Raw genomic sequence first — 27,778 nt, 5'->3', positions numbered from 1 at the left:
TTTCAAACACAAAAATATTCTACAGAATAGAAGATAAGTTTGGCTGATAAGAAAACACATATTATCTACAGAAATTATGGGGGGAGATTCTATGGCCTGTTATGAAGGAGGACAGGCTACATAATCATAATGGCTCCTGCTGGCCTTAAAAATTTATAAATCTATGCCATAGGGCAAATTCTGCCTCTGTTTACATTCTTGCAATCCCAATGGGGAATGTATCAGAATTTGGCACATTGTCTTTAAAAATCAGTTAGAAACAGCCAAAAGGAAATGTTTGATTCTTTCAGGAAAATATAGCTTTATTGTTCAAGATTAAGTCTCTACAGCTTTTTCTCCACCCTCACCTGCCAATAACCTGATGGCCAGATTGGTCCCACAAACCAATGAGTGCCCAGGAGGTGGACACCTACTACCTACTTGTATTCTTTACCAAGTGTTTATAATATGTCATATTTTGCTGTGCACAACGCTTTTACTGTATCTTTATGGAAAATTCCATCCATTTTGCTTTGCCCAGAAGTCTGGAAAAAGTGAAACATTTCTCATGAAGATAGCACTGAATGTACAGAAACCTTTGTAACTATCATGAACCATCTATGAAATATAACTCGATACAAAGTATTTGCAACAAACAAAAGCCAAATAAGTATGAAACATACTTGGGAAATTCTCCATCATCCCTCCAGGCAGGCCCAGAGAGTGAGTATAAATCCTCTTTCCAGCAAACTCAGACAGGTAATTTATTGTAGCCCTGCAAAGGGAGTAACTTTCTTCCCCACACTTCATGCCCATCCAACTTTGCTAGCCATTGCTTGGAGGAGTGCCGCCATGGCTCTGCCCCATCTTTGCCTTCTTGTTTATTGGAGAGGGAACAATCGGTGACAGGACCCAGTGTCATGATGTGATCACTGGTGGCACAATTGCACCAGACTGTTGAGGGGACTGTATTTCCTTGCAGGGCCATGTGGGGGTTAGTGACAATCTAACCCAAAATGTTTAAACAGTAAAGTGGGGTGTTGTGGTATTTTTATAATTGAAAGCTTCATTTCCAAATGCAGGGTTATCCACAGTGCAGAAGTTTCTACTTTAAAGTTATACTTTTAGATACATTTTCTTTTCCTGTCAGTAGATCAGCAAAGAGTGGGCAAATTATTAACACTTAAAATTGGAGTTAGCTACTTCCCTGAAAAAAGGTTCACCGTTGGTTAGATGTTTTTGTCTCTGTTGTTACTTTGTGTTTCTGAAGAGTGCAGGATTTATTCTGTTTACTTCTGGCTATCTTCAGAATGCGGGGGGGGGGGGGGAATTTTCCAGCTCCTCCCCACAAATGAACTCAATCCTGACCAATTGTAGGACTGAAAGGAAAGTTCAAATTCTATGCTCATATAATCCTTGGCCTCAGTGTGTGACTAACAAAGATTCTAGTTAGCGCTACTTGTGATCCTTTTGTGTGCATATGTGCAACGGACACCTGTCCTCTAGGAAATGAACTAAGACCAAATCATCCTATTGTGGTCCCCAAAAAAGCCATCTTGTGGCAACTGCTTTTGGACCCAGTTCTGGAAATGCACATGCTTAACTTTGCACTTGTGAATAGTTCCACTGAAGTCAGTGGGACCACTTACATGCATAAAGATAGCCATATGCAGAGCTGTCCCTTGTGTATGGCGAATTGAAGTGACTGCTCCGACTCTGCGCTTTGGGGGGGCCCCACGGGCTGGTGCGATTGGCTGGCGCAGTCGGTCCCAGAAGTGCCGGGTCAGCCCCGGAAGTGACAGATTCGTCACTTCCTTCCCGGGCCCCGTACTCCCCTAGGGACGGCCCTGACCATGTGCTTAAGTGTTTGCAAGATCAGGGCCTTTGTCTCTATTGATCTTGAACCTGTGACATAGGAATGAAAGACTTTGTATCTCTCTATTACAAACCAGATATGTTATTGTGTCTGCAACTAGGGTTCTTAGTTACCCAACACTGGTGGAATAGTCGTCATGACTGGGCTACAGGTATTGAAGGGTATGTGCTGTTTAGGAAAGACCGAAATAAAGGTAAAGGTGGTGGAGTAGCACTGTATATCAATGATGAGATAGAATGTAAAGAAATAAGAAGCGATGAAATGGATATGACTGAGTCTGTCTGGGCAACAATTAAATTGGGGAAGAAAGCTATTAGAGCCTCCCCTGGGACAGTGCTTGGGGTGTGCTATAGACCGCCGGGATCTAATTTGGATATGGATAGAGCCCTTTTTAATGTTTTTAATAAAGTAAATACTAATGGAAACTGTGTGATCATGGGAGACTTTAACTTCCCAGATATAGACTGGAGGATGAGTGCTAGTAATAATAATAGGGCTCAGATTTTCCTAGATGCGATAGCTGATGGATTCCTTCAACAAGTAGTTGCTGAACCGACTAGAGGGGATGCCATTTTAGATTTGGTCTTGGCGAGTAATGAGGATCTCATAGAGGAAATGGTTGTAGGGGATAATCTTGGCTCAAGTGATCATGAGCTAATTCAGTTCAAACTGAATGGAAGGATTAACAAAAATAAATCTGCAACTAGGGTTTTTGATTTCAAAAGGGCTGACTTTCAAAAATTAAGGAAATTAGTTAGGGAAGTGGATTGGACTGAAGAATTTATGGGTTTAAAGGTAGAGGAGGCCTGGGATTATTTTAAATTAAAGCTGCAGAAGCTATCGGAAGCCTGCATCCCAAGAAAGGGGAAAAAATTCATAGGCAGGAGTTGTAGACCAAGCTGGATGAGCAAGCATCTTAGAGAGGTAATTAAGAAAAAGCAGAAAGCATATAGGGAGTGGAAGAAGGGAGGGATCAGTAAGGAAAGCTACCTTATTGAGGTCAGAATATGTAGGGATAAAGTGAGACAGGCTAAAAGTCAAGTAGAGTTGGACCTTGCAAAGGGAATTAAAACCAATAGTAAAAGGTTCTATAGTCATATAAATAGGAAGAAAACAAAGAAAGAAGAAGTGGGACCGCTAAAAACTGAGGATGGAGTGGAGGTCAAGGATAATCTAGGCATGGCCCAATATCTAAACAAATACTTTGCCTCAGTCTTTAATAAGACTAAAGAGGATCTTAGGGATAATGGTAGCATGATAAATGGGAATGAGGATATGGAGGTAGACATCACCATATCTGAGGTAGAAGCGAAACTCAAACAGCTTAATGGGGCTAAATCGGGGGGCCCAGATAATCTTCATCCAAGAATATTAAAAGAATTGGCACAAGAAATTGCAAGCCCATTAGCAAGAATTTTTAATGAATCTGTAAATTCAGGGGTTGTACCATATGATTGGAGAATTGCTAACATAGTTCCTATTTTTAAGAAAGGGAAAAAAAGTGATCCAAGTAATTATAGGCCTGTTAGTTTGACATCTGTAGTATGCAAGGTCTTGGAAAAAATTTTGAAGGAGAAGGTAGTTAAGGACATTGAAGTCAATGGTAAATGGGACAAAATACAACATGGTTTTACAAAAGGTAGATCGTGCCAAACCAACTTGATTTCCTTCTTTGAGAGAGTAACAGATTTTTTAGATAAAGGAAACGCAGTGGATCTAATTTATTTAGATTTTAGTAAGGCGTTTGATACTGTGCCACATGGGGAATTATTAGTTAAATTGGATAAGATGGGCATCAATAGGAAAATTGAAAGGTGGATAGGGAATTGGTTAAAGGGGAGACTACAACGGGTCCTACTGAAAGGTGAACTGTCAAGTTGGAGGGAGGTTACCAGTGGAGTTCCTCAAGGATCAGTTTTGGGACCAATCTTATTTAATCTTTTTATTACTGACCTGGGCACAAAAAGTGGGAGTGTGCTAATAAAGTTTGCAGATGATACAAAGCTGGGAGGTATTGCTAATTTAGAGAAGGACAGGGATACCCTACAGGAGGATCTGGATGACCTTGTAAACTGGAGTAATAGGAATAGGATGAAATTTAATAGTGAGAAGTGTAAGGTCATGCATTTAGGGATTAATAACAAGAATTTTAGTTATAAGCTAGGGACGCATCAACTAGAAGTAACGGAGGAGGAAAAGGACCTTGGAGTATTGGTTGATCATAGGTTGACTATGAGCTGCCAATGTGATATGGCTGTGAAAAAAGCTAATGTCGTCTTGGGATGCATCAGGAGAGGTATTTCCAGTAGGGATAAGGAGGTTTTAGTACCGTTATATAAGGCACTGGTGAGACCTCACCTGGAATACTGTGTGCAGTTCTGGTCTCCCATGTTTAAGAAGGATGAATTCAAACTGGAACAGGTACAGAGAAGGGCTACTAGGATGATCCGAGGAATGGAAAACTTGTCTTATGAAAGGAGACTCAGGGAGCTTGGCTTGTTTAGCCTAACTAAAAGAAGGTTGAGGGGAGATATGATTGCTCTCTATAAATATATCAGAGGGATAAATACCAGAGAGGGAGAGGAATTATTTAAACTCAGTACCAATGTGGACACAAGAACAAATGGATATAAACTGGCCACTAGGAAATTTAGATTAGAAATTAGACGAAGGTTTCTAACCATCAGAGGAGTGAAGTTTTGGAATAGCCTTCCGAGGGAAGTGGTGGGGGCAAAAGATCTATCTTGCTTTAAGATTAAACTCGATAAGTTTATGGAGGAGATGGTATGATGGGATAACATGGTTTTGGTAATTAAATATTCATGGTAAATAGGCCCAATGGCCTGTGATGGGTTTTTAGATGGGGTAAGATCCAAGTTACCCGGGAAAGAATTTTCTGTAGTATCTGGCTGATGAATCTTGCCCATATGCTCAGGGTTTAGCTGATCGCCATATTTGGGGTCGGGAAGGAATTTTCCTCCAGGGCAGATTGGAAGGCCCTGGAGGTTTTTCGCCTTCCTCTGTAGCATGGGGCATGGGTCACTTGCTGGAGGATTCTCTGCTCCTTGAGGTCTTCAAACTACAATTTGAGGACTTCAATAGCACAGATATAGGTGTGAGGTCTTTTTTAGGAGTGGTGGGTGAAGTTCTGTGGCCTGCATTGTGCAGGAGGTCAGACTAGATGATCATAATGGTCCCTTCTGACCTAAATAAATATCTATGAATCTATGAAACACATCTCATCAGTTCAGGAGGCTGGGAAAAATTAAACTGCTCTGATAGTAAAGTTACCAAAAATACCATAATTACATATCCTGAGATATAAAGCTAGAAATGTTTTAAAATCAGCAAAACACAAACAAAAAGTGTGGTAAGAATCATGTACCGTTTTCTGGGATTACCATAGGGGCTAATCACACTTCTGCAGTCAGAACTAGAACTGGGTTGTCCTGTTGATAAGGTTGGCATAAAATGCATATTGTATTTTATCCTGCCAAATTTCATGTACTTTGACACTTAACATGTTGTGATGATGAACAGAATAGATCTGTTGCTTTCAAAGAAAGGCATCTGCAGGATGAACAAATAAGTGCTTTTTAAAATGTATTTTTCAATTAAGATAATAACTTCTTAGGCCTAAGTTTTTCAGGTTCCTCATGTACAGTCTCTGGCATCAGTCCCATAATTAAGATTCTGACAAATGCAGCCTACAATACCTCTAGTGCTAAAAGAATAAACACATTTTAGAAAAGCTGCTTTTTTCCTGAATGTATTTTTGTGTAAAATAAATTTCATAAACAGAAATCCGTTAGCAGCATTTAGAGTGCTTAGAAAAGACTTGTTTTACATGTTGATACTGTAACAAGCAGATAGAGATCTTGTTTTGTTCACTGAGACCAAAACAGTGACATATACTATAATTTCCTAAAATGCCATCATGGCACTTAAGAGAAACCATTGAACATGTTGCAATGAAATACTTCAAAAACAATAGAACTGAAAGATATTGGGCCAGATCCTCATCTGTGTTGATTCTTTCAAGTCAGTGGAACTGTGCCAGTTCATACCAGCTGACGATCTGATCCTATCTGTGTGAATTTGGTGCTGGTGAAAGTGACAGTTTTGGAGACTGAAGTTTTCTCTATCCACAAAAAAGCAACACCATGGATGTCAATATAACCTTCTGAACACTGTAAGTCTGAAGTGTGCAGTCTCAACTTGGGATACTGCCTCTGTGGGGGAAAGATCCGTGTCCACGCCCAGTCAATACTTGGTCTTTAAGATGAGATTGCTGACAAGATTGCTAGTCTTTGTGATATTGAGTCTATCCACTTGGAATTGGGCAGACAACCATACTTGTATAGGACACCAAACAGACATCAGATGGTAACAAGAAAAGGAGTACTTGTGGCACCTTAGAGACTAACCAATTTATTTGAGCATAAGCTTTCGTGAGCTACAGCTCACTTCATCGGATGCATACTGTGGAGCTGTAGCTCACGAAAGCTTATGCTCAAATAAATTGGTTAGTCTCTAAGGTGCCACAAGTACTCCTTTTCTTTTTGCGAATACAGACTAACGCGGGTGTTACTCTGAAACCTGTCAGATGGTAACAGTATTCAATCATTATCAACCTAGGCTGTATTTGATCCAATGACCTACAAGTGAAATGTTCCTTATTCTATTAGAGCCAGGTTTTGACGCCTTTACTCATGTAGAGTAGCCCTATTCATCTCAGCGGAGCTCCTCATGGAGGAAAGTGAAACTCACAGTGGGTGAGGGTGTCAGAATCTAATAATCCCCCAATTCCCTGAGCAATCCATTCCTCTTAACACAGCAGTTTGGGCGGGAAAGTAGACTTCCATGTCTGAGACAGAATGAGTGTCATGATCCACATTGTGGAGTACCTGTTCTTGGGAGAGGCACGCCACCTTTCAGTCTCAGTTTCATTATATGTTAAAATGGGGAAAATAAAGCTTACCCTCTTATCTCTCAGGAGTGTTATGAGGCTTAACTAGGTAATATCTGCACAGCACTTTGAACATGTAAAGTGATATGTAAATTCTAATCAATATTATTCCTACTTAGCATAAGAGTCTAGATTCTGCCACCCTCACTCACACTGAGTAGGACCGGAATATGCATAGAGTCCTATTAAGGGGCAGTACCTCACTCCACAGGTAGTATCCAATAAGCTAATGCTCACTTTAAGAATTGCAGAATATGACCCAAAATGTGCATAAATACTCTGAGAAAAGATCATCAGCTGACTTCAGTGGAGCAATAACAATTTATACCAGCTGAGGAGCTGTCCCTGTATTCCTGAGTATCAGTCACTGAGACCAAAAGAGCCTGAGGGACAGGTGAAGAAGTCAAAGTCTGTGTTACTGATTTGCATGAGAGATGTTTCTTCCCTCATATGGGGTGAACTCCTGGACCTAAGAAATCAGTGGCAAAACTCCCATTGACTTCAATGGGTCTAAGACTTAAACATACAGGGTAAAATTTTCAAGAGAGCCTAAGCCTAAGCCTTAGGACCCCAATTCCCATTTTCAAAAGTGACAAGCACTTAGGAAAGAAAGTGATAGTCAGTGAGACAGGCTCCTAAGTGCCTAAGACTCTTTTGGAAATTGGATTTAGGATTCTAAGTCACTTACGTGCTTTTGAAAAATTTAGCCACAGGAAGCACATCTCACTGTACTCCAAGGCAAGTTCAAAGATACATTTTAATGTCTATATGCAACCATAATACTTAGTCCTGCCATGAATGCAGGGGACTGGACTAGATGACCCCTCGCAGTCCCTTCCAGTCCGATGATTTTATAATTTGAACCACTGTTGTGTATTTTTCATATAAAAAGCATATACTTCCATGTTTAAAATAGAAACTAATTATGAGAGTTAATTTTCCTGTTTGTCAAGTATAGAGTTAGGATGCCGGCAGGCTGTCATGCTCTCCTGGATGCCATTATTCCTTTCCTGACCCAGAATGGTGAAGAATCATAGAATCATAGAATATCAGGGTTGGAAGGGACCTCAGGCGGTCATCTAGTCCAACCCCCTGCTCAAAGCAGGACCAATCCTCAATTAAATCATCATCCCATGAAGAATTTGCTACCTGTTATATGCTTGACAATAAAATCCTTCTTAAATTCTTCTTGAGAGCCAAGTGCAAGACTGTCTTATAATAAAAGGCAATGGTTCTCAAACTAGGCCTGCCGCTTGTTTAGGGAAAGCCCCTGGCGGGCCGGGCCGGTTTGTTTACCTGCCGCGTCTGCAAGTTCGGCCGATCGTGGCTCCCACTGGCTGTGGTTTGCCTTTCCAGGCCAATGGGGGCTGTGGGAAGCGGCGCAGGCTGAGGGATGTGCTGGCCACCCTTCCCGCGGCGCCCATTGGCCTGGAGCGGCGAACCGCAGCCAGTGGGAGCCCGGCCCACCAGGGGCTCTCCCTGAACAAGCGGTGGCCCTGGTATGAGAACCACTGATAAAAGGCATGTTTCTACCCGTGTCTAAATTTACTTTCAGGAATGCGTGTGCTGCTCCAAGAGCCACCCACATCCTCCTTGTAAACAAGGTATGCACTTACAGCCTGCCCAAGTGCAGAAAAATTGAAAGAGAGAAAAATCATGCGATGTCTGCTAGTGTTAGCCGCTTTAGCCCTCTGCTTGGAATATCTTTGATGAGGACTTTTTCTTCTTACCTTTACTGGAAAGGTGTGAATCCGAGATGAAAACGTTGCTTTGCACTGTTACTTTTCGAACTTCGATCCCAAATGTTTGGGTCAAGCAGCAGAAAAGAATTGTTTAGCTTTTAGATATGACTCCCCTCATCCTTTACTGCCTGCTGTGTTCTGTTGTTCACTCAGGCCCTGAATCAGGATAGCATGTAAGCACATGCTTAAAGTTGAGCATGAGTTTAAGTCCCATTGACTTCAGAGGGATTTAGGATCATGCTTAAAATTAAGCATGTGCTTAAGTTTTTGCTGAATAGGGATGCCTTCCCAATTTGGGGACTCTGTAGTTCCCATTTAAGCACAGTTCATGTTAATATTCTTTAATATTTTTCCCTTTCCCTCCAATGTCCTTGATGCTACACATAATAATTAAAAAGGCACCAATAATGCCATTCACAATTATTGATACATGCAAACAGTGTTTCACAATAGACTGGAGCATTGTAAACCTAAATACTTTTTCACAAGGCAAATTGTTTTCTCAGGAAAGTTCCATGTTATAATAAGCTTGTGGAATAACAAAAGTGTTATTCACCCACAAAAGGGTGGTCTCCATAGTAGGAACAAGGTCATTGGAGGAGCATTGGAGGATAATGATGTTAGACAAAAGGCTAATGTTTGATTTTAAACTAGCTGATAATGTATTCCTTGTGCCCTGGCTTTAAATAAAAAAAACCATTTGGGGTAAGTATCTGTGATCATAAAGTCAGTGTTGCCATTTGCTGTTATTCAAAATGCGTATTCCCCCTATCAGGGTCTTCCCATTGTTGATTTATGCTTTTTTTCTGTAGCATGATCTGACCTCAGCAATTATTTATGAGCTTGCTCATATAAGTCCTCTCTTTCACAGGCAACTCACACACTTGCTAGGGCTTTTTGAATCTGAATTTGTGCTGCAAGTTCACCTATCACTTCCTCTGTTCCCACCCAGCTTTTTGGAAAGATACCCAGTCACACGATGTGCTTGTGAAAGGTAGCTGATTGAGGAAGGATGCAGGAAGGATATGGTTTTGGAGTGATTGCATAAGTGCTGTATAGGACATGAAAGTACAGGATTTATACAAGAGCGATTTTCAAGGCAGTGGCTGCAAATATTAAGGATTTCTTTATTTTTTACTTAGGCCTGCTCAGGACTTAGGACTTGTATTGTAGCTCATCATGTAATAACTTGTATTAATATCGTGCTTATTGTGTGAGCTTGGCCCAATATATTTTGTTATCAGTACCCTAAAATATCGGTACCCTAAAGTTTCTCTGAAAAACTAATAGGATTTGTAAGGGGAATGGGCTAAAGCTTTTGTGTGAGATTGTCAAAAACAATCAACTCTGACCAAATGCTGTTCTCATTGAAATCAATGGGGGGCTTTACCATTGACTTCAGATTTAGGCCAATGCTGAGTCCTTTTGAAAACCCCACCCTTTTTTGAAAGATAAAGCTGTACAAATAAAAGTCTCAAAACTTAATGTGATTCACTGCAGTAATGAGAGTGTACGCGTTGTAATGAAGTGGAGGGGGCATGGGGTATGTATTTTAAAACTTTGTTTTGGTCATTCCACATTCTGCCAGCATCTGACATCTGTATTTATTTTCAGAACTCTCCTAATAGATTATTTGCATCTGTTCAGTTCCAAGAGTAATGCTCGATTTCCTGAATTTATAGGTTGCAATAAAATCCATTCGTAAGGACAAAATTAAGGATGAACAAGATATGGTTCATATCAGACGGGAGATTGAAATCATGTCATCCCTCAGCCATCCTCATATCATCACTATATTTGAAGGTTAGTGACTGCGATTCTTTTCACCATCTGTACTGTTTGTTGTCTCAGACCTAGTTTTCTTTTAGGTTATATGCTTTTAGGTTAGGTCTTATGCCATCTCTTAGTTTTGTGCACCAATTCCCCTTCAAATCGTATTCCACTTTGCAAATGTACACCACCTCTCTAGCAACCACAGGAATTCCTTGCGTGGGGGAAGTTGTTAATGTGTGGCTGAAATGCTTCTGTCTGAGTGTGAGGAGAGCTGACACACAAACCATCCAACTTTCCCTGTCCCAAACCAGAAAATCAATTTCATTTCCCCCCTCCCACTCCAATTCATTTCCTCCCCCCAACAAAATAAAATCAATTTCAGTTCATGCCCCTCAACCACATAGAAAGTCAAACTAGATGATCTGATCATCCTTTCTGGTCTTAAACTCTTTGAAACCCCCAACCATTCCTCACATAGTTCATTGCTTTAACTTCCTTGGAGCCCACCTGATCAGTCTTAGTCTCCTCACACCGTTTCCTTCATTGCTGCCAGCCCCTCTTGACGGCTGTCTTCCCAGGCCCCATTCCTCCCTGAACCCAAGGTTCACCTTCCCACTGACTTCTCAAGCCTTGCTCCCAACCCAGTCACTAGCTCATCACTCCTGTCTTCCAGTCCAGTCCCAACTCCTTCCCTTGGCTCTGCATTCCTGCTCCCTAGCTCCTTTCCCTGCAGCATATGGCAATGGGGCTGGTAGCTTTCTCCAGCTTATAGTTCCTGGCTCCAGGGCTGCTACTGACTCTGGGGAGGAGCTGGAAGTAAAAGGCAGCCTAGAATAGTGGCCTCTAGTGGAAGCTCCTCCTTCCTTCCTTCCTTAGGCTGTGACGTCCTGGCCAGAGCTAAACAGGTTCGGAAGTGTACATGCTGTCTGGTCCTGAGTAGGAATTGAGCCACAGAGGACCTGTAGAGTGCAAACTCCAAATGTGTTGAGGGAGCTTTGCCCCACTTAGTCACTCTTCTTTTCTCACATGCTTATATTGGGAAGAGGCACCTGAATTTGGCCCTAAGTATTAACTCTACACACCCGCTGTACAGGCTAGGTGATGATAGGTATATGGCAACTCCATTCTGAGAGTTGATCTGACTGATTAAAACAAGGTCCGGCTTGGAATAATGTTACAATATCACATATTGAGTTATTCAAAAGCATGTTCTTTTACTTGAAAGGAGATGAATTCATCTGTCTTTTTATGGAATAAACTCATAACAGGATCTGGGAACAGAAAAGGGGAGGGATGCTGTGTCAGCATGTGGGTTGCAAATGGAGCAAAAGTTATTTCCAGTGTGCACTGGAACTAAAAAAATTAGGTATGCTACAGTGCTTTGACCAAGTGGCCTTCTTATGTCCCCTGCTCTGCTTTAAATAATTTTACTGAGTTAAAACATTTTAAAGAGTTAGAAAGATTTTAAAAAGTAGAAAATAACTTAAAGTTACCTTGAAGCAAAACCTTCCCCTACAACCCTCAGTTCCTTGGCTCTAGCTGAAGATGATCTCTTCCCACAGCAGAACCAAGACAGGTTTTTAGTTCAGGGTTTTTCACCCCTTCCTTCCCAGTGAAAGTGCATATGGCACATGACAGTGTTACCCTCAGTGAGATCCCATGCTGTTTATTCTGTTGTGATTCCTTAAGCATGAGTGACTCTTTTCTACATGGAAGCTGGAGGCAGCTTTCCTCTCGTCTTTATAGGTTTTCAAGGTGTTCATTCCATTACCATTTGCTTCTATCCCTGGTGAAATAGCTACTCTGTTATTGAAACAAAATAATTATTGAGAAACTAAAGCAGTCTGGCATGACCCTCTGTATTTCAGTCATGGCCTGTGGAGAAGGGCAATGGGAATTCAGATGGACAGTGTGATCCTATCCATTATAAAATCAATCATGTGGCACTGGGAACAGAGGCATGACAGCTGTAGCCTCACAAACTCCAGGAGGCCAAAATAAATATTCTCCAACACCTGACATCATACCAGGGGTACTGAAGTGCAGGGCAGACCAGCTGAGACATAGCCATATTCACCAGGGGAATAGTTACATACTGCAGAATAATTAGGATCCCAAATCAGAAAGGTACCTCTTCATGTGTCTCACTTTAAGAATAAGAGGTGGTTCCAATGAAGTTAATGGGACTACTTCCATGTTCGAGATTAGGCTGGTACTGTAGCTTGCTGCATCAGGGCCTAGATTACAAAGCCATCTTCATGAATAAGCCATAAAAGTGATTATAGTTATATTGTTAGTTTTAGTTCTATGTTGTCTATTTATAATTTCTCTTTTGCTGTGTGTATTCAAGAAGAGATTTGAACTGCCATCAAACGCCCTAAAATCCATAAACAGAGGTGCAGGGCTGCACGGAGTCTGGCTAGAATGAGTACTGCTCTGTCCGTCTGGAAGATCTTTAAAAGATCTTTGAATTGTACTTACAAAAACACATGTTTTCCTGAAATGGGATCCATGTTTTGGTATCCTTTTGACCTTGTTGGCTAAAGGTGATTAACCTCTGAATTTGTCAACTCAATATAAACATAAGCCATTGGTTTTTAATGCTAAGCAAATCCAAATGCATGTAAACAGGCTTTCTGGTTTAATGATACATTTTGTACCCAAATCAAAATGAATTTATCTCATGTGCTATTTGCAAGAGGTAGACCTCCAGTTCTGAGTCAGAAGAAATTCCATCCTCTCAAGCAGGACTGTAATTGGCAATCTTTAGAGTGCAGCTGGAAGGGAAGTGTTCTTTTGAGTGACTTTAAATTCCTTGAAAAGGACTGAATAGATGAAGCTGACTTTGCCAGAAGTGTTCTGATTTCAGGGCATAAATTTTAACTCAGAAAGCAAAGCGCCCTCCACTCCCTTTTCTCCCCCTTGCAAACTCCAGGACTTGGTATCTAAAGCCTTTGAGAGCAAACATATTATTCCATGGGTAGCCTGACTGAAAAAAAAAATCCCATCTGGCAATACTTTATTTTATAAAAGTTAAAACATGGGGAGCGTATAGGGCCCAATCCTGTAAACACTTACACATGTGTAAAACTGTTCATGGGGGTAACGTTATGCACAGGATCAGGCCCATGGGTCTCTACATGGTGACGTACAGTGTTTGTGTAAGAGTTTCCATTGCGTGTCCCGGGTGTTGTCCCAGGTTTCAGTAAATACAAACAGAGAAGTTCCTCCATTTATGAAAAGGACAGGTTATTTTAAAAAAAGTAAACACATTGTTTGCAAACACCAGGGAAATTATTTAACAAAGATTTTCCCTACTGAAATATAAGATTATGAACCCAATGCAAAGCCCATTGAAGTCAATAGCATTGGTTACTCCTGTACGTAAAGTAAAGCATGTATTAAGTGCTTTGCTGGGTTGGGGCCAAGGCACTCAGCACCTTGAAGAGTCAAGCTCCTTTAAAACATCACAGTACTAAAATTGCATTTCCCTTAAGAAACACACTTCCTTAGTTCTTTGCAATTGCATTTTATTGATTAATAAAAAAGAGAATAAAAAGATTCTTCCCACATCTCCACAAAGTGTAAGTTTCAAATGTAAACTGACTTGAATTAGGTTTCCTACCTTTGCTAATCACGAAATAAGTTTAGTTCTTTTAAACCTTTTAACTTCAATGTAAAACCTTTTAAATCTAACATATATTTACAAAGATGGTGTATGTTGCCTAGTTATAATAGTTGTCTTATTTACAAATACATGTTAAATCTAACATTTCATATCATGCCTCTGCAACAGTAACAGGACATGATCGGTTAGTTTTCAGTCATTGCCAGTCAATTCCACCTTGCATTTTTACAGACAGAATCAAAATGGAACTGAGTGCAAGATCATGTGAGCCTCTGTGTGGAGAACTCAGTGAAGTCAATAGGTGTCCTGTAGCGTGAAGCACACGCGGGACTGAGCGCTTAACATGAATGATAAAAACTAGAAAGCTGAGATTTTTCTTTTTAAAATTTAACCAAGGAAAGTATTTCAACGGTGACACCATTTAACCACATTGCTAATTGGCTTCCTCTATTTATATAGCTTTTTGACCTTCAAGTATATTATTTCCATTGTTTTCTTTCGATAACATCCAAGAATATAAAGTGATTTTTCTATAGTCTAGTGATTAGTAATGAAACAAGTATAAACAAACTTAACTCCTAGGTTATCATACTCCACCCACATGAATTTCCTTGCATTGAGTATGGTTTAACACCTAAACACCACCACTTGTGAGATGAACCCTCAGGTTCCTGAGAACACTGGCAATTTCAAATCACATTCTAACATGGTCTCAGGCTACATTATGTTTAAAAAATAAAAACAAATTTCTAACTGCCACCTCATGGCATATGCTTGCTTGTCTGAGGTTACAAAGCGATCATAATTTAAAAATGTAATTAGCAAGTCTCTTCTTCACTCAGGCAAAATTGGGATAAAATAGTGTAACAGAGAGCTTAAACGTTATGGCTGATTTAGTGATTCTCACATTTTTCTCCGCTTCTTTTTAAATGGTGAAACATCAAATTCTATGTTTCTTCATCCATGTATACATACAATTGATATCAGCAAGGCGTATGGTTCTCATTTTGATTTAATCCACTCAGTGGGGATTAATTTTTAACCCACAGACTGATTTAAAACGATTATCACAGGATCTTAACTACATTCCTTTAATTTAAGAAGAAATGCATTGCATTTCCACTGTATACAGCTGTGATTTAGGAAAGCAGTTTAGAACATGCTTAACTTTAAAGCATATGCTTTAAATCCCATTGACTTCAATGGTAATTAAGCTTATGTTTAAAGTTAAACATGTGCATAAATACTTTGCTGAATTGGACCCTGAAAGAGGAAGGCTACCCAAGCCCACCATGTTCTTTATTTTTAAAAATTATATAGCAATAAACTAATAAATAACATCTTGAAGATAAAAAGAAAAGGAGTACTTGTAACACCTTAGAGACTAACAAATTTGAGCATAAGCTTTCGTGAGCTACAGCTCACGAAAGCTTACGCTCAAATAAATTTGTTAATCTCTAAGGTGCCACAAGTACTCCTTTTCTTTTTGCGAATACAGACTAACACGGCTGCTACTCTGAATCTTGAAGATACTGATTTGGGGCTTTAGAACAAAGAGCTACACATTGTTTTTCCAAATAGTCATGAACTGATGAGATAGTTAGGCTATAATTCTTAGAAGTTATTTCCCATTATTCAGGTGTCTTTCTGAGGAATAATTTGTCCTTTATAACATGAGTGTACCAATTGGACTTTAAATGATTTTATTGAATGAAAGGTTATTCCAGCCCATGTGCCTAAAATTAAAGATAAACTTGCTTGTTCTTTTGATTTGGCTGACCTTTAATAAAAGAGCACTTTGTAGCAGAGGAAAGGTACTTCTGTCTGCGGCTGTTAGGAGAGTAATAAAAGTACCGTGGAATGGAAAGACACCAGATGGAAGGAATGTCAACATACTGGAACTAATTTAGGAGATTGCTCTGATAGAGAGCAAAGGCATGAGGAGAATTCAAATGGTTCCAGTGGAAGGGAGATTGGCTGCCCCTCTTAAACCAACAAACTAAAATTCTTACCCCAAGGTTACATATAAAACAAAAGGAATCAGCCCATGAGGAGGTAGTCCATTTAAAACAAACAAACAAACAAACTCCTGCTGAGCCTGAATTAGCATTCGGTAAACACAGGAACAAAGGGATCAAGGTTTTTTTTTAAATTAGTCAAACAAGTCCAAGGAAAACTATCCTAATAAAAAAATGTCCACAACGTCACTGAGTCCTTTTGACCAGTCTTTGCAAAGGCATATTCTTATGTGTTTCACATATCTAGGGCTAAATTCTACACTCAGGTAGAATTTTGTGTAACTCCCATTTCTTTAAATGGATAGTGAATTGTGTTCATCCAATAGCAGAATTTGGCCCATAGGGTTTCTGTAGAAATGTAACTCTTGTGTTCCTAGAGGGGAATATTGATCACTTTGGGTGTAATAGACTCCCAGTGCTCTGAGCAGAGAGAGGTCTCTGCACTGCCAGTCCTATCTGGGAGTTGTAAAGCTCTGAATAGAAGCTGAGGTCATCATTTCAAGCCCTAAGTAGAGGGATTACGTCCAGGAATTATTGCTATAGTAGTACAGAGTGTGATGGAGAACGATTGTTGATGTTACAAAATGTATTTCGGCTCAAATATATCTTTGGTATTGAGAAGTTAAGTATATGTCCAGTTTTACATTTGTATTCTTCAGTGAGCTCCCAAGCCAAGGGATTTGGTTTCAATTATCTGCCCAGAAACATGGAGCTTTTGTTTTAGCAAACAAACCTTTCCCTTAGAATTAACAGGAAAATTAAAGAAGAGAGAATGAGAAGCTGCAACACATATTTGAATATTTGAACTTAAGCACTTTTTGCTCGTTGTGCACAATTCTGCTCTTACTTTTAGGAAAGGCTCTTTGGAGTGGGAAGACTGAAACAAATGTATAGCTCAGTGAAAAATAATTCTTCTCACCTCCTGATACATTACTGCAGCGCTCCCTCCACCTCCCGATACATAGCTTGTCCCTCCTGGCGTGTTACTCCAGTGCTCCTGCCCCTTCCTGATACATTACTGTAGAACTTCCCCCCCGCCCTCCTTATATGTTACTGCAGTGCTCCCTCCACCTACCGATACATTACTGTGGCCCTTTCCCCTACCTACTGTGGTGCTCTCTCCACCACTTCCTGAGGCCTTGCTACATCTCTCCCAACATAGAATATCAGGGTTGGAAGGGACCTCAGGAGGTCATCTAGTCCAACCCCCTGCTCAAAGCAGGACCAAGCCCCAATTTTTGCCCCAGTTCCCTAAATGGCCCCCTCAAGGATTGAACTCACAACCCTGGGTTTAGCAGGCCAACGCTCAAACCACTGAACTATCCCTCCCCCCCAACATCACCCAGCCTACAAGGTGTTGGAACTAAATAAATGCAAAGTCAGTGACTCAAAAATAAAAATGACAAACAGGTTCTAACAAGTATTTCTTCCTTCTGTCCTATAACAACGGGGCCCCTCGCTTCTCTCTACACAAATCATGTCTCTTGGTTTCTTATTGACGACTTATCTCCCCAGTCCATCTGTTGATATTGACAATTCTCCGTTTTTTGCTCTTGATTAACTTGCACTGCTTGCATTGTTTTCTTCAAAGGACTTATGCGTAGCTGTCCCACTGCTGTTATGAATAAATAACCTTTCATGCTCCGTGACCCTCATCAGCAGTTGAGGAGCAGTCCAGGGCAGCCTTTCATGAATGGGCCTCCTCCTCAATAGCAATCCATGGAGCATTCCTGGAGCAATCTGTCCTAGCTAAACCCGCTTCCCTGAAATTGCCAGCTGCAGCAGAAGTGTAGAAGCACTTCAGAAGTGGAGTGAGCTTCAGAATGGCAGAGGATGGCAGATAATAAATCAAACACAGTGAAAACACATTGTGCACCAAACATTCACAGGAGCTATGCAGAGGCAATCAGTCCATCAGCTTGCAAGTCACAGCCCAGGTGTTAACAGGGTAGCATATTTATTACCTCATTATTATTTGCAGTAAATAAATCCTGCATTTAGTTAATGCCCTCCTCCCTTCCCCCAACTCACAATCACATTATTTTCTTGGGGCAAATATTTCTCAAACTACATTTGGTGCATGTGCATGCACACACCCACACACCCAATGTTGTATCATGTATGAAGATACATGTAAATATCTAGATAGATATTCCCATACAAACACTACTTTCAGAGAATGTTTAATGTTGGACTCTTTATCTCTGAGTTCAGATTGCATATCGCACTCATGTGAACCCTAGAAAGTAAGGAAATAAGTAACAAAGCCATGCATTTCCGTTCCACTCATTACTTCCCCTTCTCAATCTAGCTATGTCCTTTCTACCACCATCTCCACCCTCATCCAGAGCAACCATTGTACACTCCTGTTTATTGGGTATGTGCTCAGGTGTTTTGGTGATTAATGTAGGGTAGGTGTGGCTTTCATTACACTGTATAGGACTGTGTATTGGTGTATGTAAGCAATAAAGTACAGTGGCAGACTGCAAATGGAGCATGGGGCCAAGAAGGTGCTATGCTTCTCTGTAACGTTCAGGAGAACTTATGCAAATGGGTGATATGTGTTGGTGATTGTTCTAAACTGGTAATAATTTTTTATGTAGAAATTAGAGCATTGAAATCTGAATGCAGGGGGAGAATAAGGATGTGAGGGCCAAGGTGTGAGTAAAGGTGTGGAGGCCAAGGATGCATGGCGGGGGGCAAGGATGTATGCAGGGATGTCCCAGGTGGGATGGAAAGGTCTGTATGCCAAGGAATCTGTGCTTGAAAGGTTTCCTCTGTGTTGCAGTGGGGAGTCCTTGATGTACTGATGCCACAGTGCAGAGAGGTACTGCTGCCTATTCTGTGCTTATTCCGTTTTGGTTTTGTTGAGAGAGCTTCTACAGTGTCAATGTAAGTCAAAGGGTTATGTCCCTATGAAAAGTGTCCTTCATGGAGATAAATGATATGCATCAACACATCCTTCAGAAGACAGTGCAGTGAATCCAGGATGCTAGGTATTGAAATGCTCATATATAGATTGAATCCAATATGTTTTTCCTCCCAAGGCAGAAATTCATAGTAGAGATTTAGTATTTCCCAAATTTAGCTTTTAAAATATAAGCTCTGCTTGCTAGAGAAGAATAAAAAGCATTTAAAATGTTATATAAATAATAATGTGCCTTTTTCAAATCAAAGACCGTCTAGATATGCTTCTGTGTAATTACAGGGAAATATTCTTGGACCAAGACTCAAACTGGATGTCAAATTTTAGTTGAGAGGGAAATTTGGTCATGGAATTAGAAATATCTGAAACCTGAATGTAAAGGAAAATTTGACAAAACTTAAATGGTCAAGTTGCTAAGGCACAACTTCAATAAATCCATGTATCAAAAGATCAGCCATGAGACACCAGGAAGTTACCATGTTTAGTGGCATCAAACCGCTTTTGTGACATCCTGAGTCACAGTGGAGGGTGTCCCAAGGCAAAAGGAGTCTTTCCACTTATGCCCCTGTGCCATGGTTAACATTCTCATGGGCTCAGTGTTCTGCCTGCTAATTCCCCTTGGAGTGCATGCCCCTCAGACACATGCTAGCTGGCTGCTCACAAAGGGGTGCCCACAATGCTTCCTGGAGGCAGTACAGCTACAAACCACCCCCTACTCAGAGCTGCTAGCCCTCAAGCAGCATGTATGCACAACAATCTGTTAGATTCAATATTATTAGTCAGAAAAAAGTTGCAAACCCATTGGGATTAATCAAGCCTCATTGTATGCTTGCACATTCATGGGCAGAATTCACTCTTGTTTTGAGTGAAACTCCATGGAGATCAGTGGATCTTGGCCCACTTATATCAGTGGTGAATTTGGCCAGTCTAATTGTATATGTAGTACACAATAAAGCCTGGTACATTGTTCAGTAGCCGTTTGTGAACTGACTTCTGATTCAAAATGTTGAATTCATGTATTTTTAGTGTATTATCTAAGCGTAAAGGATGATTCTTTTCTCCCTTCCTGGGCTGAATAGTGATTAGTTAGCAACTGTCTCTGTGCTTAGAGATATGGGTGCACTCATTAATGCTGTATCAATAACACGTCAGAATGCTTTTGTATAGAACACATATGAAGTTGGGTCCTTTCCAGAGACTATCAGTCTGTCATTCTTGGAGAGGATATTGTAGTATAATCCATCCAGAGACAGCTCTTCTCGTTTCCGAAGGTTATTGTTAATGAGGATGCATGTAGGATGTAATCACTGGCAGGAGTCTATGCTTCAGGGTACTGTAAGGCCAGCAGACAAGTCAGTGGCCAATTTTATCTGGCAGTTCCCTTTCCCTTTTATCAGAGCCATTTGGCTGAAGTCTAGGGGGATTTAGAAAGAACTGCAGAGAGGTTTTGGCTTGTAGAATTTAATGACAAGGTGTGAGGGGACAAGAGACAAAGCCCAAGAATAAAAACTATCTGTGTGTTGGGAGCTGCAGCTTCACACTGAGCTGCAAAAGCTGAAGTCTGTTCCTTAAAATACTAATGGCCATGTTGGAAGACAACATTTGAGTTGTACGGGTCCAGAATAGCACTGGTTTGGAAGACCCCCTGTAACCTCGTTACTTTGGAGGAAGTTTCACTGCCAGCGTGGTCTTGCCCCATAGTATGATATAAAAGGAAATTCAATACCTTCTAAAGTGAACTGTGGTTCTCTAGGCCAGATACAGTGTTTCCTGCGTGTACAGTAGATTGTCAGAGTCAGAGGAAATTTTATGTATCAGCCAAAGCAGTGTGGCAATTTGAAACTAGTCACGGCCTGTTTTGTTAGTTTAAATGTTTAGTTTTCATGAACTCTCAGTGGAGTCAGTGGCAGTCGATGGCACACAGCCCAGGACCTTACAGGACTGAGCTCTGAAGGAGCAGTCATGTCACATACTACGGTGAACATACAGGTGTGATAGTATACACTGTGGGCCAGACTGCAGTTGGCCCTGCACAGGTGCACAAGAGACAAAGGTGGCACAAACCCGACTTGCAGGATGGTGAGCACAGGCATTGCTTGAGGCTAGTGCCGGTGGCATTCACACAGAGGAGGCAGGGAAGAATGGGTGAAAGCAGAACCGTAGCCATGTGCCTGTTCCGTACCAGCCAAAGGAGCTGGAGAGAAGTGCACACAGGATGGCAGAGCTTTCAAAGGGTGGCAGAACTCCTATTTTCACCTTCCCCAAGGCCCCAGGAGATGTCCTAGCTGAGTCAGCCAGAATCCCTTCCAGGGCTGTGTGGCAGCTCCTAACTCACACCCAGTACAGAGCTGATCACTAAAGGCACAATCTAGTCCTTTGTAAACTTTTATGTCCATGAAGATAAGCTTTCTGGAGTTCTTATCAGTGGCCATGCATTTGCCTTTACAGAATGTTGAGTTTCAAGGCAGTCACAAATATTTGATAGCCAACCTCCCCCCCACACACACACATACGCACGCTGTATGTGTGAGAGCTGTAGGTGCTGAGCAGCCAGCCCTCCCACTGAAGTTCAGAATAGTGCACACATGCAATTAAGTAATAATTAACAAAACCTAGAATTGTGATAGTAAAGTCAGTCACAGGCATAGCCTCTTCCTGGGAGAAGGACAGGCAACAGTAAGGAAATGAACCCCTCCTGCAGACATCCCAGACTCCCCCTGTATGCTAAATATGTAATACAATTGTTAAACAAAAATATTTCTACATTATACATAAACCCTTAAGGCCAGAGCTTCAGCTGATGGAAACTGGCATTGGTCCATTGATTTCACCAATTTAAACAAGTGGAGGAGGGCATGTTTCTTTGTGACTGTGAGCTCTTTAGGACAAGAGCCAGGTCTTTGTCTGTCTGTGTTTGTACAGCACCTAGTGCAATGCGGCCCTGGCTCACTACTGTAATGTATCTAATAAAAGTTAACAGTATAACTTCAAAACCCCTTTGAAGTGGCCTTTAAATGTGTGCTAGCGTGGCTGTTTTCAATTCTAATGAAAAACATCAAACATATGAAATATTTATGGTAAATAGAGGCAGTAAAATAATTTTTCATGAATTTGACACATTTAAGACCTAACTGGTTATTTATGTATTGTTTGATTTATAAAATCACATATCCAATAGTCTCTAAGCATATTATGAGTCATGGTTACAAAAGACTTCTTTCAGACCAGGAAAGCAACAGATTGATAGTGTGACTGAGGGGTCTGGACTGTATTACTACTGGAAATAAATAGAAACCTGTTTGCAGAACTCTTTTTGGTTAAAGATATGACTCCTAGAACTCTTTGGGCCTGATTTTTCACTGCCAAACTGGAATGGCTTTACACTCATTTTGCATTGCTGTAATTGATGACACATGGTGCAGGGAAACAGAATCAGGCCCTTTTATCTTTATGTGCTATTCAATGGCACTGTTAGTACACAATAGTAATAGTAGGGAAAAAGCTTGCTTTAACTGAACAAAATGATACCTAGTAGCAGTAATGATTTATAATATGAACAAGTGTAGAACATTAAGTGCCTTTGCCTTTATCACAGGTCCTTTAATTATGCCTGCAGCAAACAGCTCAGACCTAATCTTTCTTGTTGTTTAACTACTACTTAATATATGTGTCTTAAGTGATCTGTATTTTTGAATAATCATAGTAATGATGAGTGCTTTACACTGTATCTCTACAAGCAGTAACTAATCTTTATGACACCCCTCTGAGGTGGGTATTGTTTCTGTCTTTAGTGGAGTTATTCTGGGATTTACATCAGTGCCAGTGAGTTGAGAATTATTTGTCCCTAAGCAAATGCTCAGGGCCACAGTGAGACTTATGGTCAGAGCTGGGACTCTAATGCCAGGAATTCCTGACTCCTAGCCCTGTGAACCAGCCTCTCTCCCTAGGCAGCTCCTGGAGTAACATGATTTGTTTGGGTAAGCATTTGAAAAGATAATTTAGGCAAGGGTTGAATCTGGTGCAGTGTTGGCTCACGGAAGATGTCCGGGCATGAAGGTAGGTCTGTGGGCTCATCACTTGCATTTCAGTTCTGCCTTGTTTCTCTAGCATGCCACATAATTTAGGTTCTTCAAAAGATGTGCAATACCAGTCTTGCAGATCGGTTAAGTGTGTTTCACATGGATACAGAATGTCATTGTCAAACCTGGGATTAGAACTCAGGAGTTCCTGGCTCTAGTACTTTGCTCAGACTGATAGAGCCTAGTGGTCTTGTTCATACCCCATATTACAGTGTCAGGATCCTCCTCCCATCTAGCTGTAGAGACAGTGAGGGTAGTTACAACCCTCCTTCCCTTGACCTGTTCATGATCCCCTCAGGATTGTGACCTCCAAGTTGAGAACCAATGCACTTGACTAGTCCATACCTTTGCCAAGCATGTTGGTGGCAGTATATTGGAAACCTCTCCATGCTCCAGTGACGGTGCATCAGATACCCCAGATCATTTGTATTCTCTTCCCCCTTTTAAGTGTCAATTTTAAATCTATCAAATGAACAGTTTATTATCTTTTTTATTGCCTCTGCAGTGTTTGAAAATAAAGATAAGATTGTGATAATCATGGAGTATGCAAGCAAAGGGGAGTTGTATGATTACATCAGCGAGAGGCGGAGGCTGAGTGAGAGGGAGACAAGACACTTCTTCCGGCAGATTGTCTCTGCTGTACATTACTGTCACAAGGTGAGCACAGCATTTGGTGTTAAGGTAACTATTTGAGGCTTTAACAGTGACTCTCATGCTTAAAAGGACCAGTGAGGTAAAAATGTTCAGCTGCTGAAGTGGGAGAGTCCAGCAGCAGGTATTTTATGTGTACAGCAAGATATCACAAGTGTAAATATTTCACTAGTTCACCACACATGTTTAGAGACTAAAGGCCATATCCGCACCTAGGTCCATTTCCACCAGCTAACTCCCTTACACCAAGCCTAACTCCCATTGGCGCTTTTGAAGATTTTCTCCTTAGGTAACAGAATACTCCACTAGCTTTCTGTAGAAGAAAGACCACTTAGTGACACAGCTCATAGAAAAGGATTGATAGTTTTCCTGTAAATTGAATTCAGAACAATTTTTGACAGAAGAATAAGGTACAATATATACAATTAAAAAAACAAACAAACGCAGAGCAGAGGTGTAAATGTGCAACTTCAGAACAAGGAAACTCTTTTGAGAGGGGAAGAAAGTGAGAATACCTGTCATGGAGTCATTTAAGTTACCCAAAAGTAACTGCTCCAGATATAATAGGAGCATCAGAAGGATTCCCTTTGTTCTTGCCTTTATCCTTCATGGCATGCCTCTGAAGGACAATTTAAGCCATGAAAACAAGCATCAGGCTGATTAACTTCACGGGCCCTTCATCTTCCCTTACAGGCCCTGGTTGTCCACATACCCTGTGACTGATACAGTCATAAGGATGTTATGTTCATGACATTTCAGCGGGTGTTGCTTTTATCTCAGCAGTGCTCATCTCCTCTCCGGAACCTACTGAGGCAGGGAAGCATTATCACCCCCATTTTTACAGATGGGGAACTGAGGCACAGAGAGGTTAAGTGACTTGCCCAAGGTCACACAGGAGATCCGTAGCAGAACAAGGAATTGAACTTGGGTCTCCTAGGCCAGTGCCCCAACCATGGGACCATCCTTCCTCCTGTGGGCCTTGGAGGTGTAGAGCCAAAATATGCACCATACTAAAGCCAACAAGCAGCTAGTGCAGCCTTTCTGTTAGAATTTTAAAACATTTTAATCTCCCTTTGAATTCTGCTAAGTAAGGGAGGTTTGTAAAATCCACATTATACAGCACAGAAAATACACTGAAGCCTTTTGTGCATGGTTAGTTTTTAGAACTTTAGGAATAAGATGCTGTGACTTAAATATTTTTTGTTAATTTCCATCCCTAACATTTGCGGGCAGTAGCCGTCTTTGAGGATTCGCAAAAAGAAAAGGAGGACTTGTGGCACCTTAAAGACTAACAAATTTATTTGAGCGTAAGCTTTCGTGAGCTACAGCTCACTTCATCGGATGCATTCAGAGGGTTATAACTCCCCTTGCCCAAATGGCTGCACACTGGAGGAATTAGAGCTTTTCTAAGGACTAATGTCATTGACAGATTCTTTTTTCTGGTGCCTGGGAAGAATATATTTCTTTCACACAGTGGGGGTAGGATAGGAGTTGGAATTAAGTTCCGAAAAGAATCCCCCTGCTGTTTTACAGGCTTTGTGGGAGGACAGATTCCAGTCATTCTTCTCTTAACCACACAGCAAGTGACTAATACATCTCCTGTCACTAGTCACTGGGCCGTGAGTGTTATGACAGCAAACTCAGCCCTGAATTGTAGATACAAAGACCACCCTGATGATTCAGTTCTTTAACCTGTCCAATATTCTCCCCCCCCACCCCCCCTTTTTTTTTTTTTTTTTTTTTTTGTTCTTCATTTCAGAACGGTGTTGTCCATAGGGATTTAAAACTGGAAAACATCCTTCTTGATGACAATTTTAACATTAAGGTAAGGTTCTTTCTGTCCTCTTCTCTGAATGGATTTGCAAGTTCCATAGCAATTTTTATCCAAGGTGTGATAGAGTCCAGTATTATAGCAACAGCAACTGGCAAGTAACTGAGCAGATGGGAGGTTGAGGAGAGAGAGTACTGTGTATGGTTAGCCTGAAGTGCTAAATGGAGTTTTGGATAATTTTGCGGAGAAACCCTTCTTGCCACTCAAGGGGCTCAGTTCCCAAAGCAATATTAATTTGCCAGTGGAAGACGGCAGAGTGTTTAAAGCGGTACAGTTTACATTACAAATGGTATTATTGCTGGCTGCTGCTAGGGCTCGAAAAAACTTTCTTAGCCTAGAGGGTTCAAGTGCCTCCTACAGAACACTCCGAATGTCCTTTTGATCACGTCTGGAAAATAAGCAAATAAGAGTTTCAAAATAAACCTAGTAAAGCACATGTGCTTCATTAGGAAATGGTCTTAGAACTCCAGACACAAATGTAGCTTTTTGACCGGCGACCAGTGATGTCCTGTCCATGTCAATAATCCCCAGTGAAAGCATGGGAATGACCTTCTTTCCTTTCTTCTTCTTTTTAATAATAGCCATAAGACAAGATAAGTAATGCAGTTCTGAGAGATTAGCGAAGTTCCCAGATGGTGAACCTGTTTCACCTTCAGCTTGGTGTCAGTTCACATGCATGAGGCATACAGTCACCGTCCTCTCCTGATGCAGCATAGATTGGGTAGGTGTATAGATCTATGGACAAACAGAGAGGCAGATGATAGATACTGCCCACTGGCTGTTGTGCCTTATGGCTTAATTAACAAAACGAAGCAATCAGGAAGCCATCTACACAGCCTACTATCCCAACAGCTCAAGTTTTGTCTTCGTCAGTTCTCTGTCCTGTCTCTCTACTGATTGTCACTGTGCTCCCTGCTCTGCCTTTTGTGCATCATACTGAAGAGACCCTATTCAGTTTAAATGTATGCACAATGGAAATGGAAATAGACAATAACATATGGTAGTTACCATCTGTGTAAAACTGATGACAGAAGCTACCTTGGATCAACGGGTGGATTAAAGACACATAAATATGCAGTTTCTAAAAATAGTATTTTACAGAGGGCACGTCCTATGCAACACTTGAACGTTTGTTGTTAACATCAGGGTTGTCGTGCTTGAGTCAATCTCTCCCATTATGCACCAATAGTGTCCCCAATGCTGGCAGCCCCACCACCCCTTTTAATAGTACTGAAAACAAAAAATAGCCTTTCTAGGACATTGCATGTGGTCCAGGCTTCTGCATGCAGGATGGCCTCTCTTTCAGCATTACGTACCAAACAATCTTCCCAGCTCATCACAGATTTTTTGAGAGAGAAGAAGAATTTGGGGAATTTGTTAAATGGAGTGGGCTGGGTTCATCCCATACAAAACAGTCATTTTCTCAAGTCTGTAGGAAATTGCATCAAGACAAAAGGCCTGATTCTCTCTTTATGTCTGTTTTATACCACTTCAACTCTTCTGATTTCAAGAGACTTAATCCTGATTTACACCCCAGTGAGAGGTGAATAATACCCAAACTCAGTGTGATCCAAGCACTTCAAAATCACAGATTTTTTCCCTCAGATACTACAGTGGTTGATGCTATTTTTGGAAGCTGGATAGATGCTAGTCAGAAAGTAAATAGGGGCCTGATCCTGCAAGTCCTCACTGACATGAAGCATCCTGTTGACTTTGATGGGTATGAGCCAGGGCTGCTCTTGTGAGCAAGAGTTTGCAGGGTGGGGGTGAAATCCTAGCCCCACTAGTGTCAGTGGAAAAACTTGTGGCCAGGATTTCACGCTGGGGCTCCAGACATGTCAAATACCGCAGTGGTGCTTTAACATAAATCCTGTGTTTATAGAATACCTGAAGAAATGTTAGTAGCTGATGAATCTTTTAATAATTTCCTACAGCTCCCAGTAAAGAACAACTTGGGGTATTCATAGCCTGTTTTCTCAAGGACCCCCTTTGTTGGATTAGATTCTGTTTAGCCTACCATCTGTGTGCCTTTTGCATATTTTCAGTTCTTCCTCACTCATTCCTTTGCTAAAAGTAATGCACATCTCTATATGTGCAAATATGCATGGGCATGATTATACACACAGGTGGCTATAAGCTGTCTTGCTTTCTCATGGTGCCTATATTTAAACAAAGAAGCTCTTGAGGTTTAAGGATTGGGATTTGGAAACGGTTTATATTTCACAATCCCACTATCAATGGTGTTTGAATTTGGATTCCTCTGAGGGAGGGTTTTTTGTACCTTACCTACCACATTGAGAACTACT

General features: G+C 41.0%; 1 protein-coding gene across 1 annotated transcript in view; it reads left to right on the top strand.

Moving 5' to 3' along the window:
* Nucleotides 1-27,778, top strand: part of NUAK1 (NUAK family kinase 1) — a 62,935-nt gene that overhangs the window by 23,088 nt on the left and 12,069 nt on the right. The window contains exons 2-4 of the mRNA XM_073324253.2: nucleotides 10,249-10,369; nucleotides 23,496-23,647; nucleotides 25,401-25,466. Coding sequence (XP_073180354.1) covers nucleotides 10,249-10,369; nucleotides 23,496-23,647; nucleotides 25,401-25,466 — 339 coding nt within the window. The remainder of the gene's footprint in view (nucleotides 1-10,248; nucleotides 10,370-23,495; nucleotides 23,648-25,400; nucleotides 25,467-27,778) is intronic.

Source organism: Lepidochelys kempii, chromosome 1 (genome assembly GCF_965140285.1).
Source record: "Lepidochelys kempii isolate rLepKem1 chromosome 1, rLepKem1.hap1, whole genome shotgun sequence".
NCBI classification, from domain to species: Eukaryota; Metazoa; Chordata; order Testudines; family Cheloniidae; genus Lepidochelys; species Lepidochelys kempii.
The sequence above is the reverse complement of the archived record's forward strand: the minus strand, read 5'-3'. Positions and strand labels throughout refer to the sequence as shown.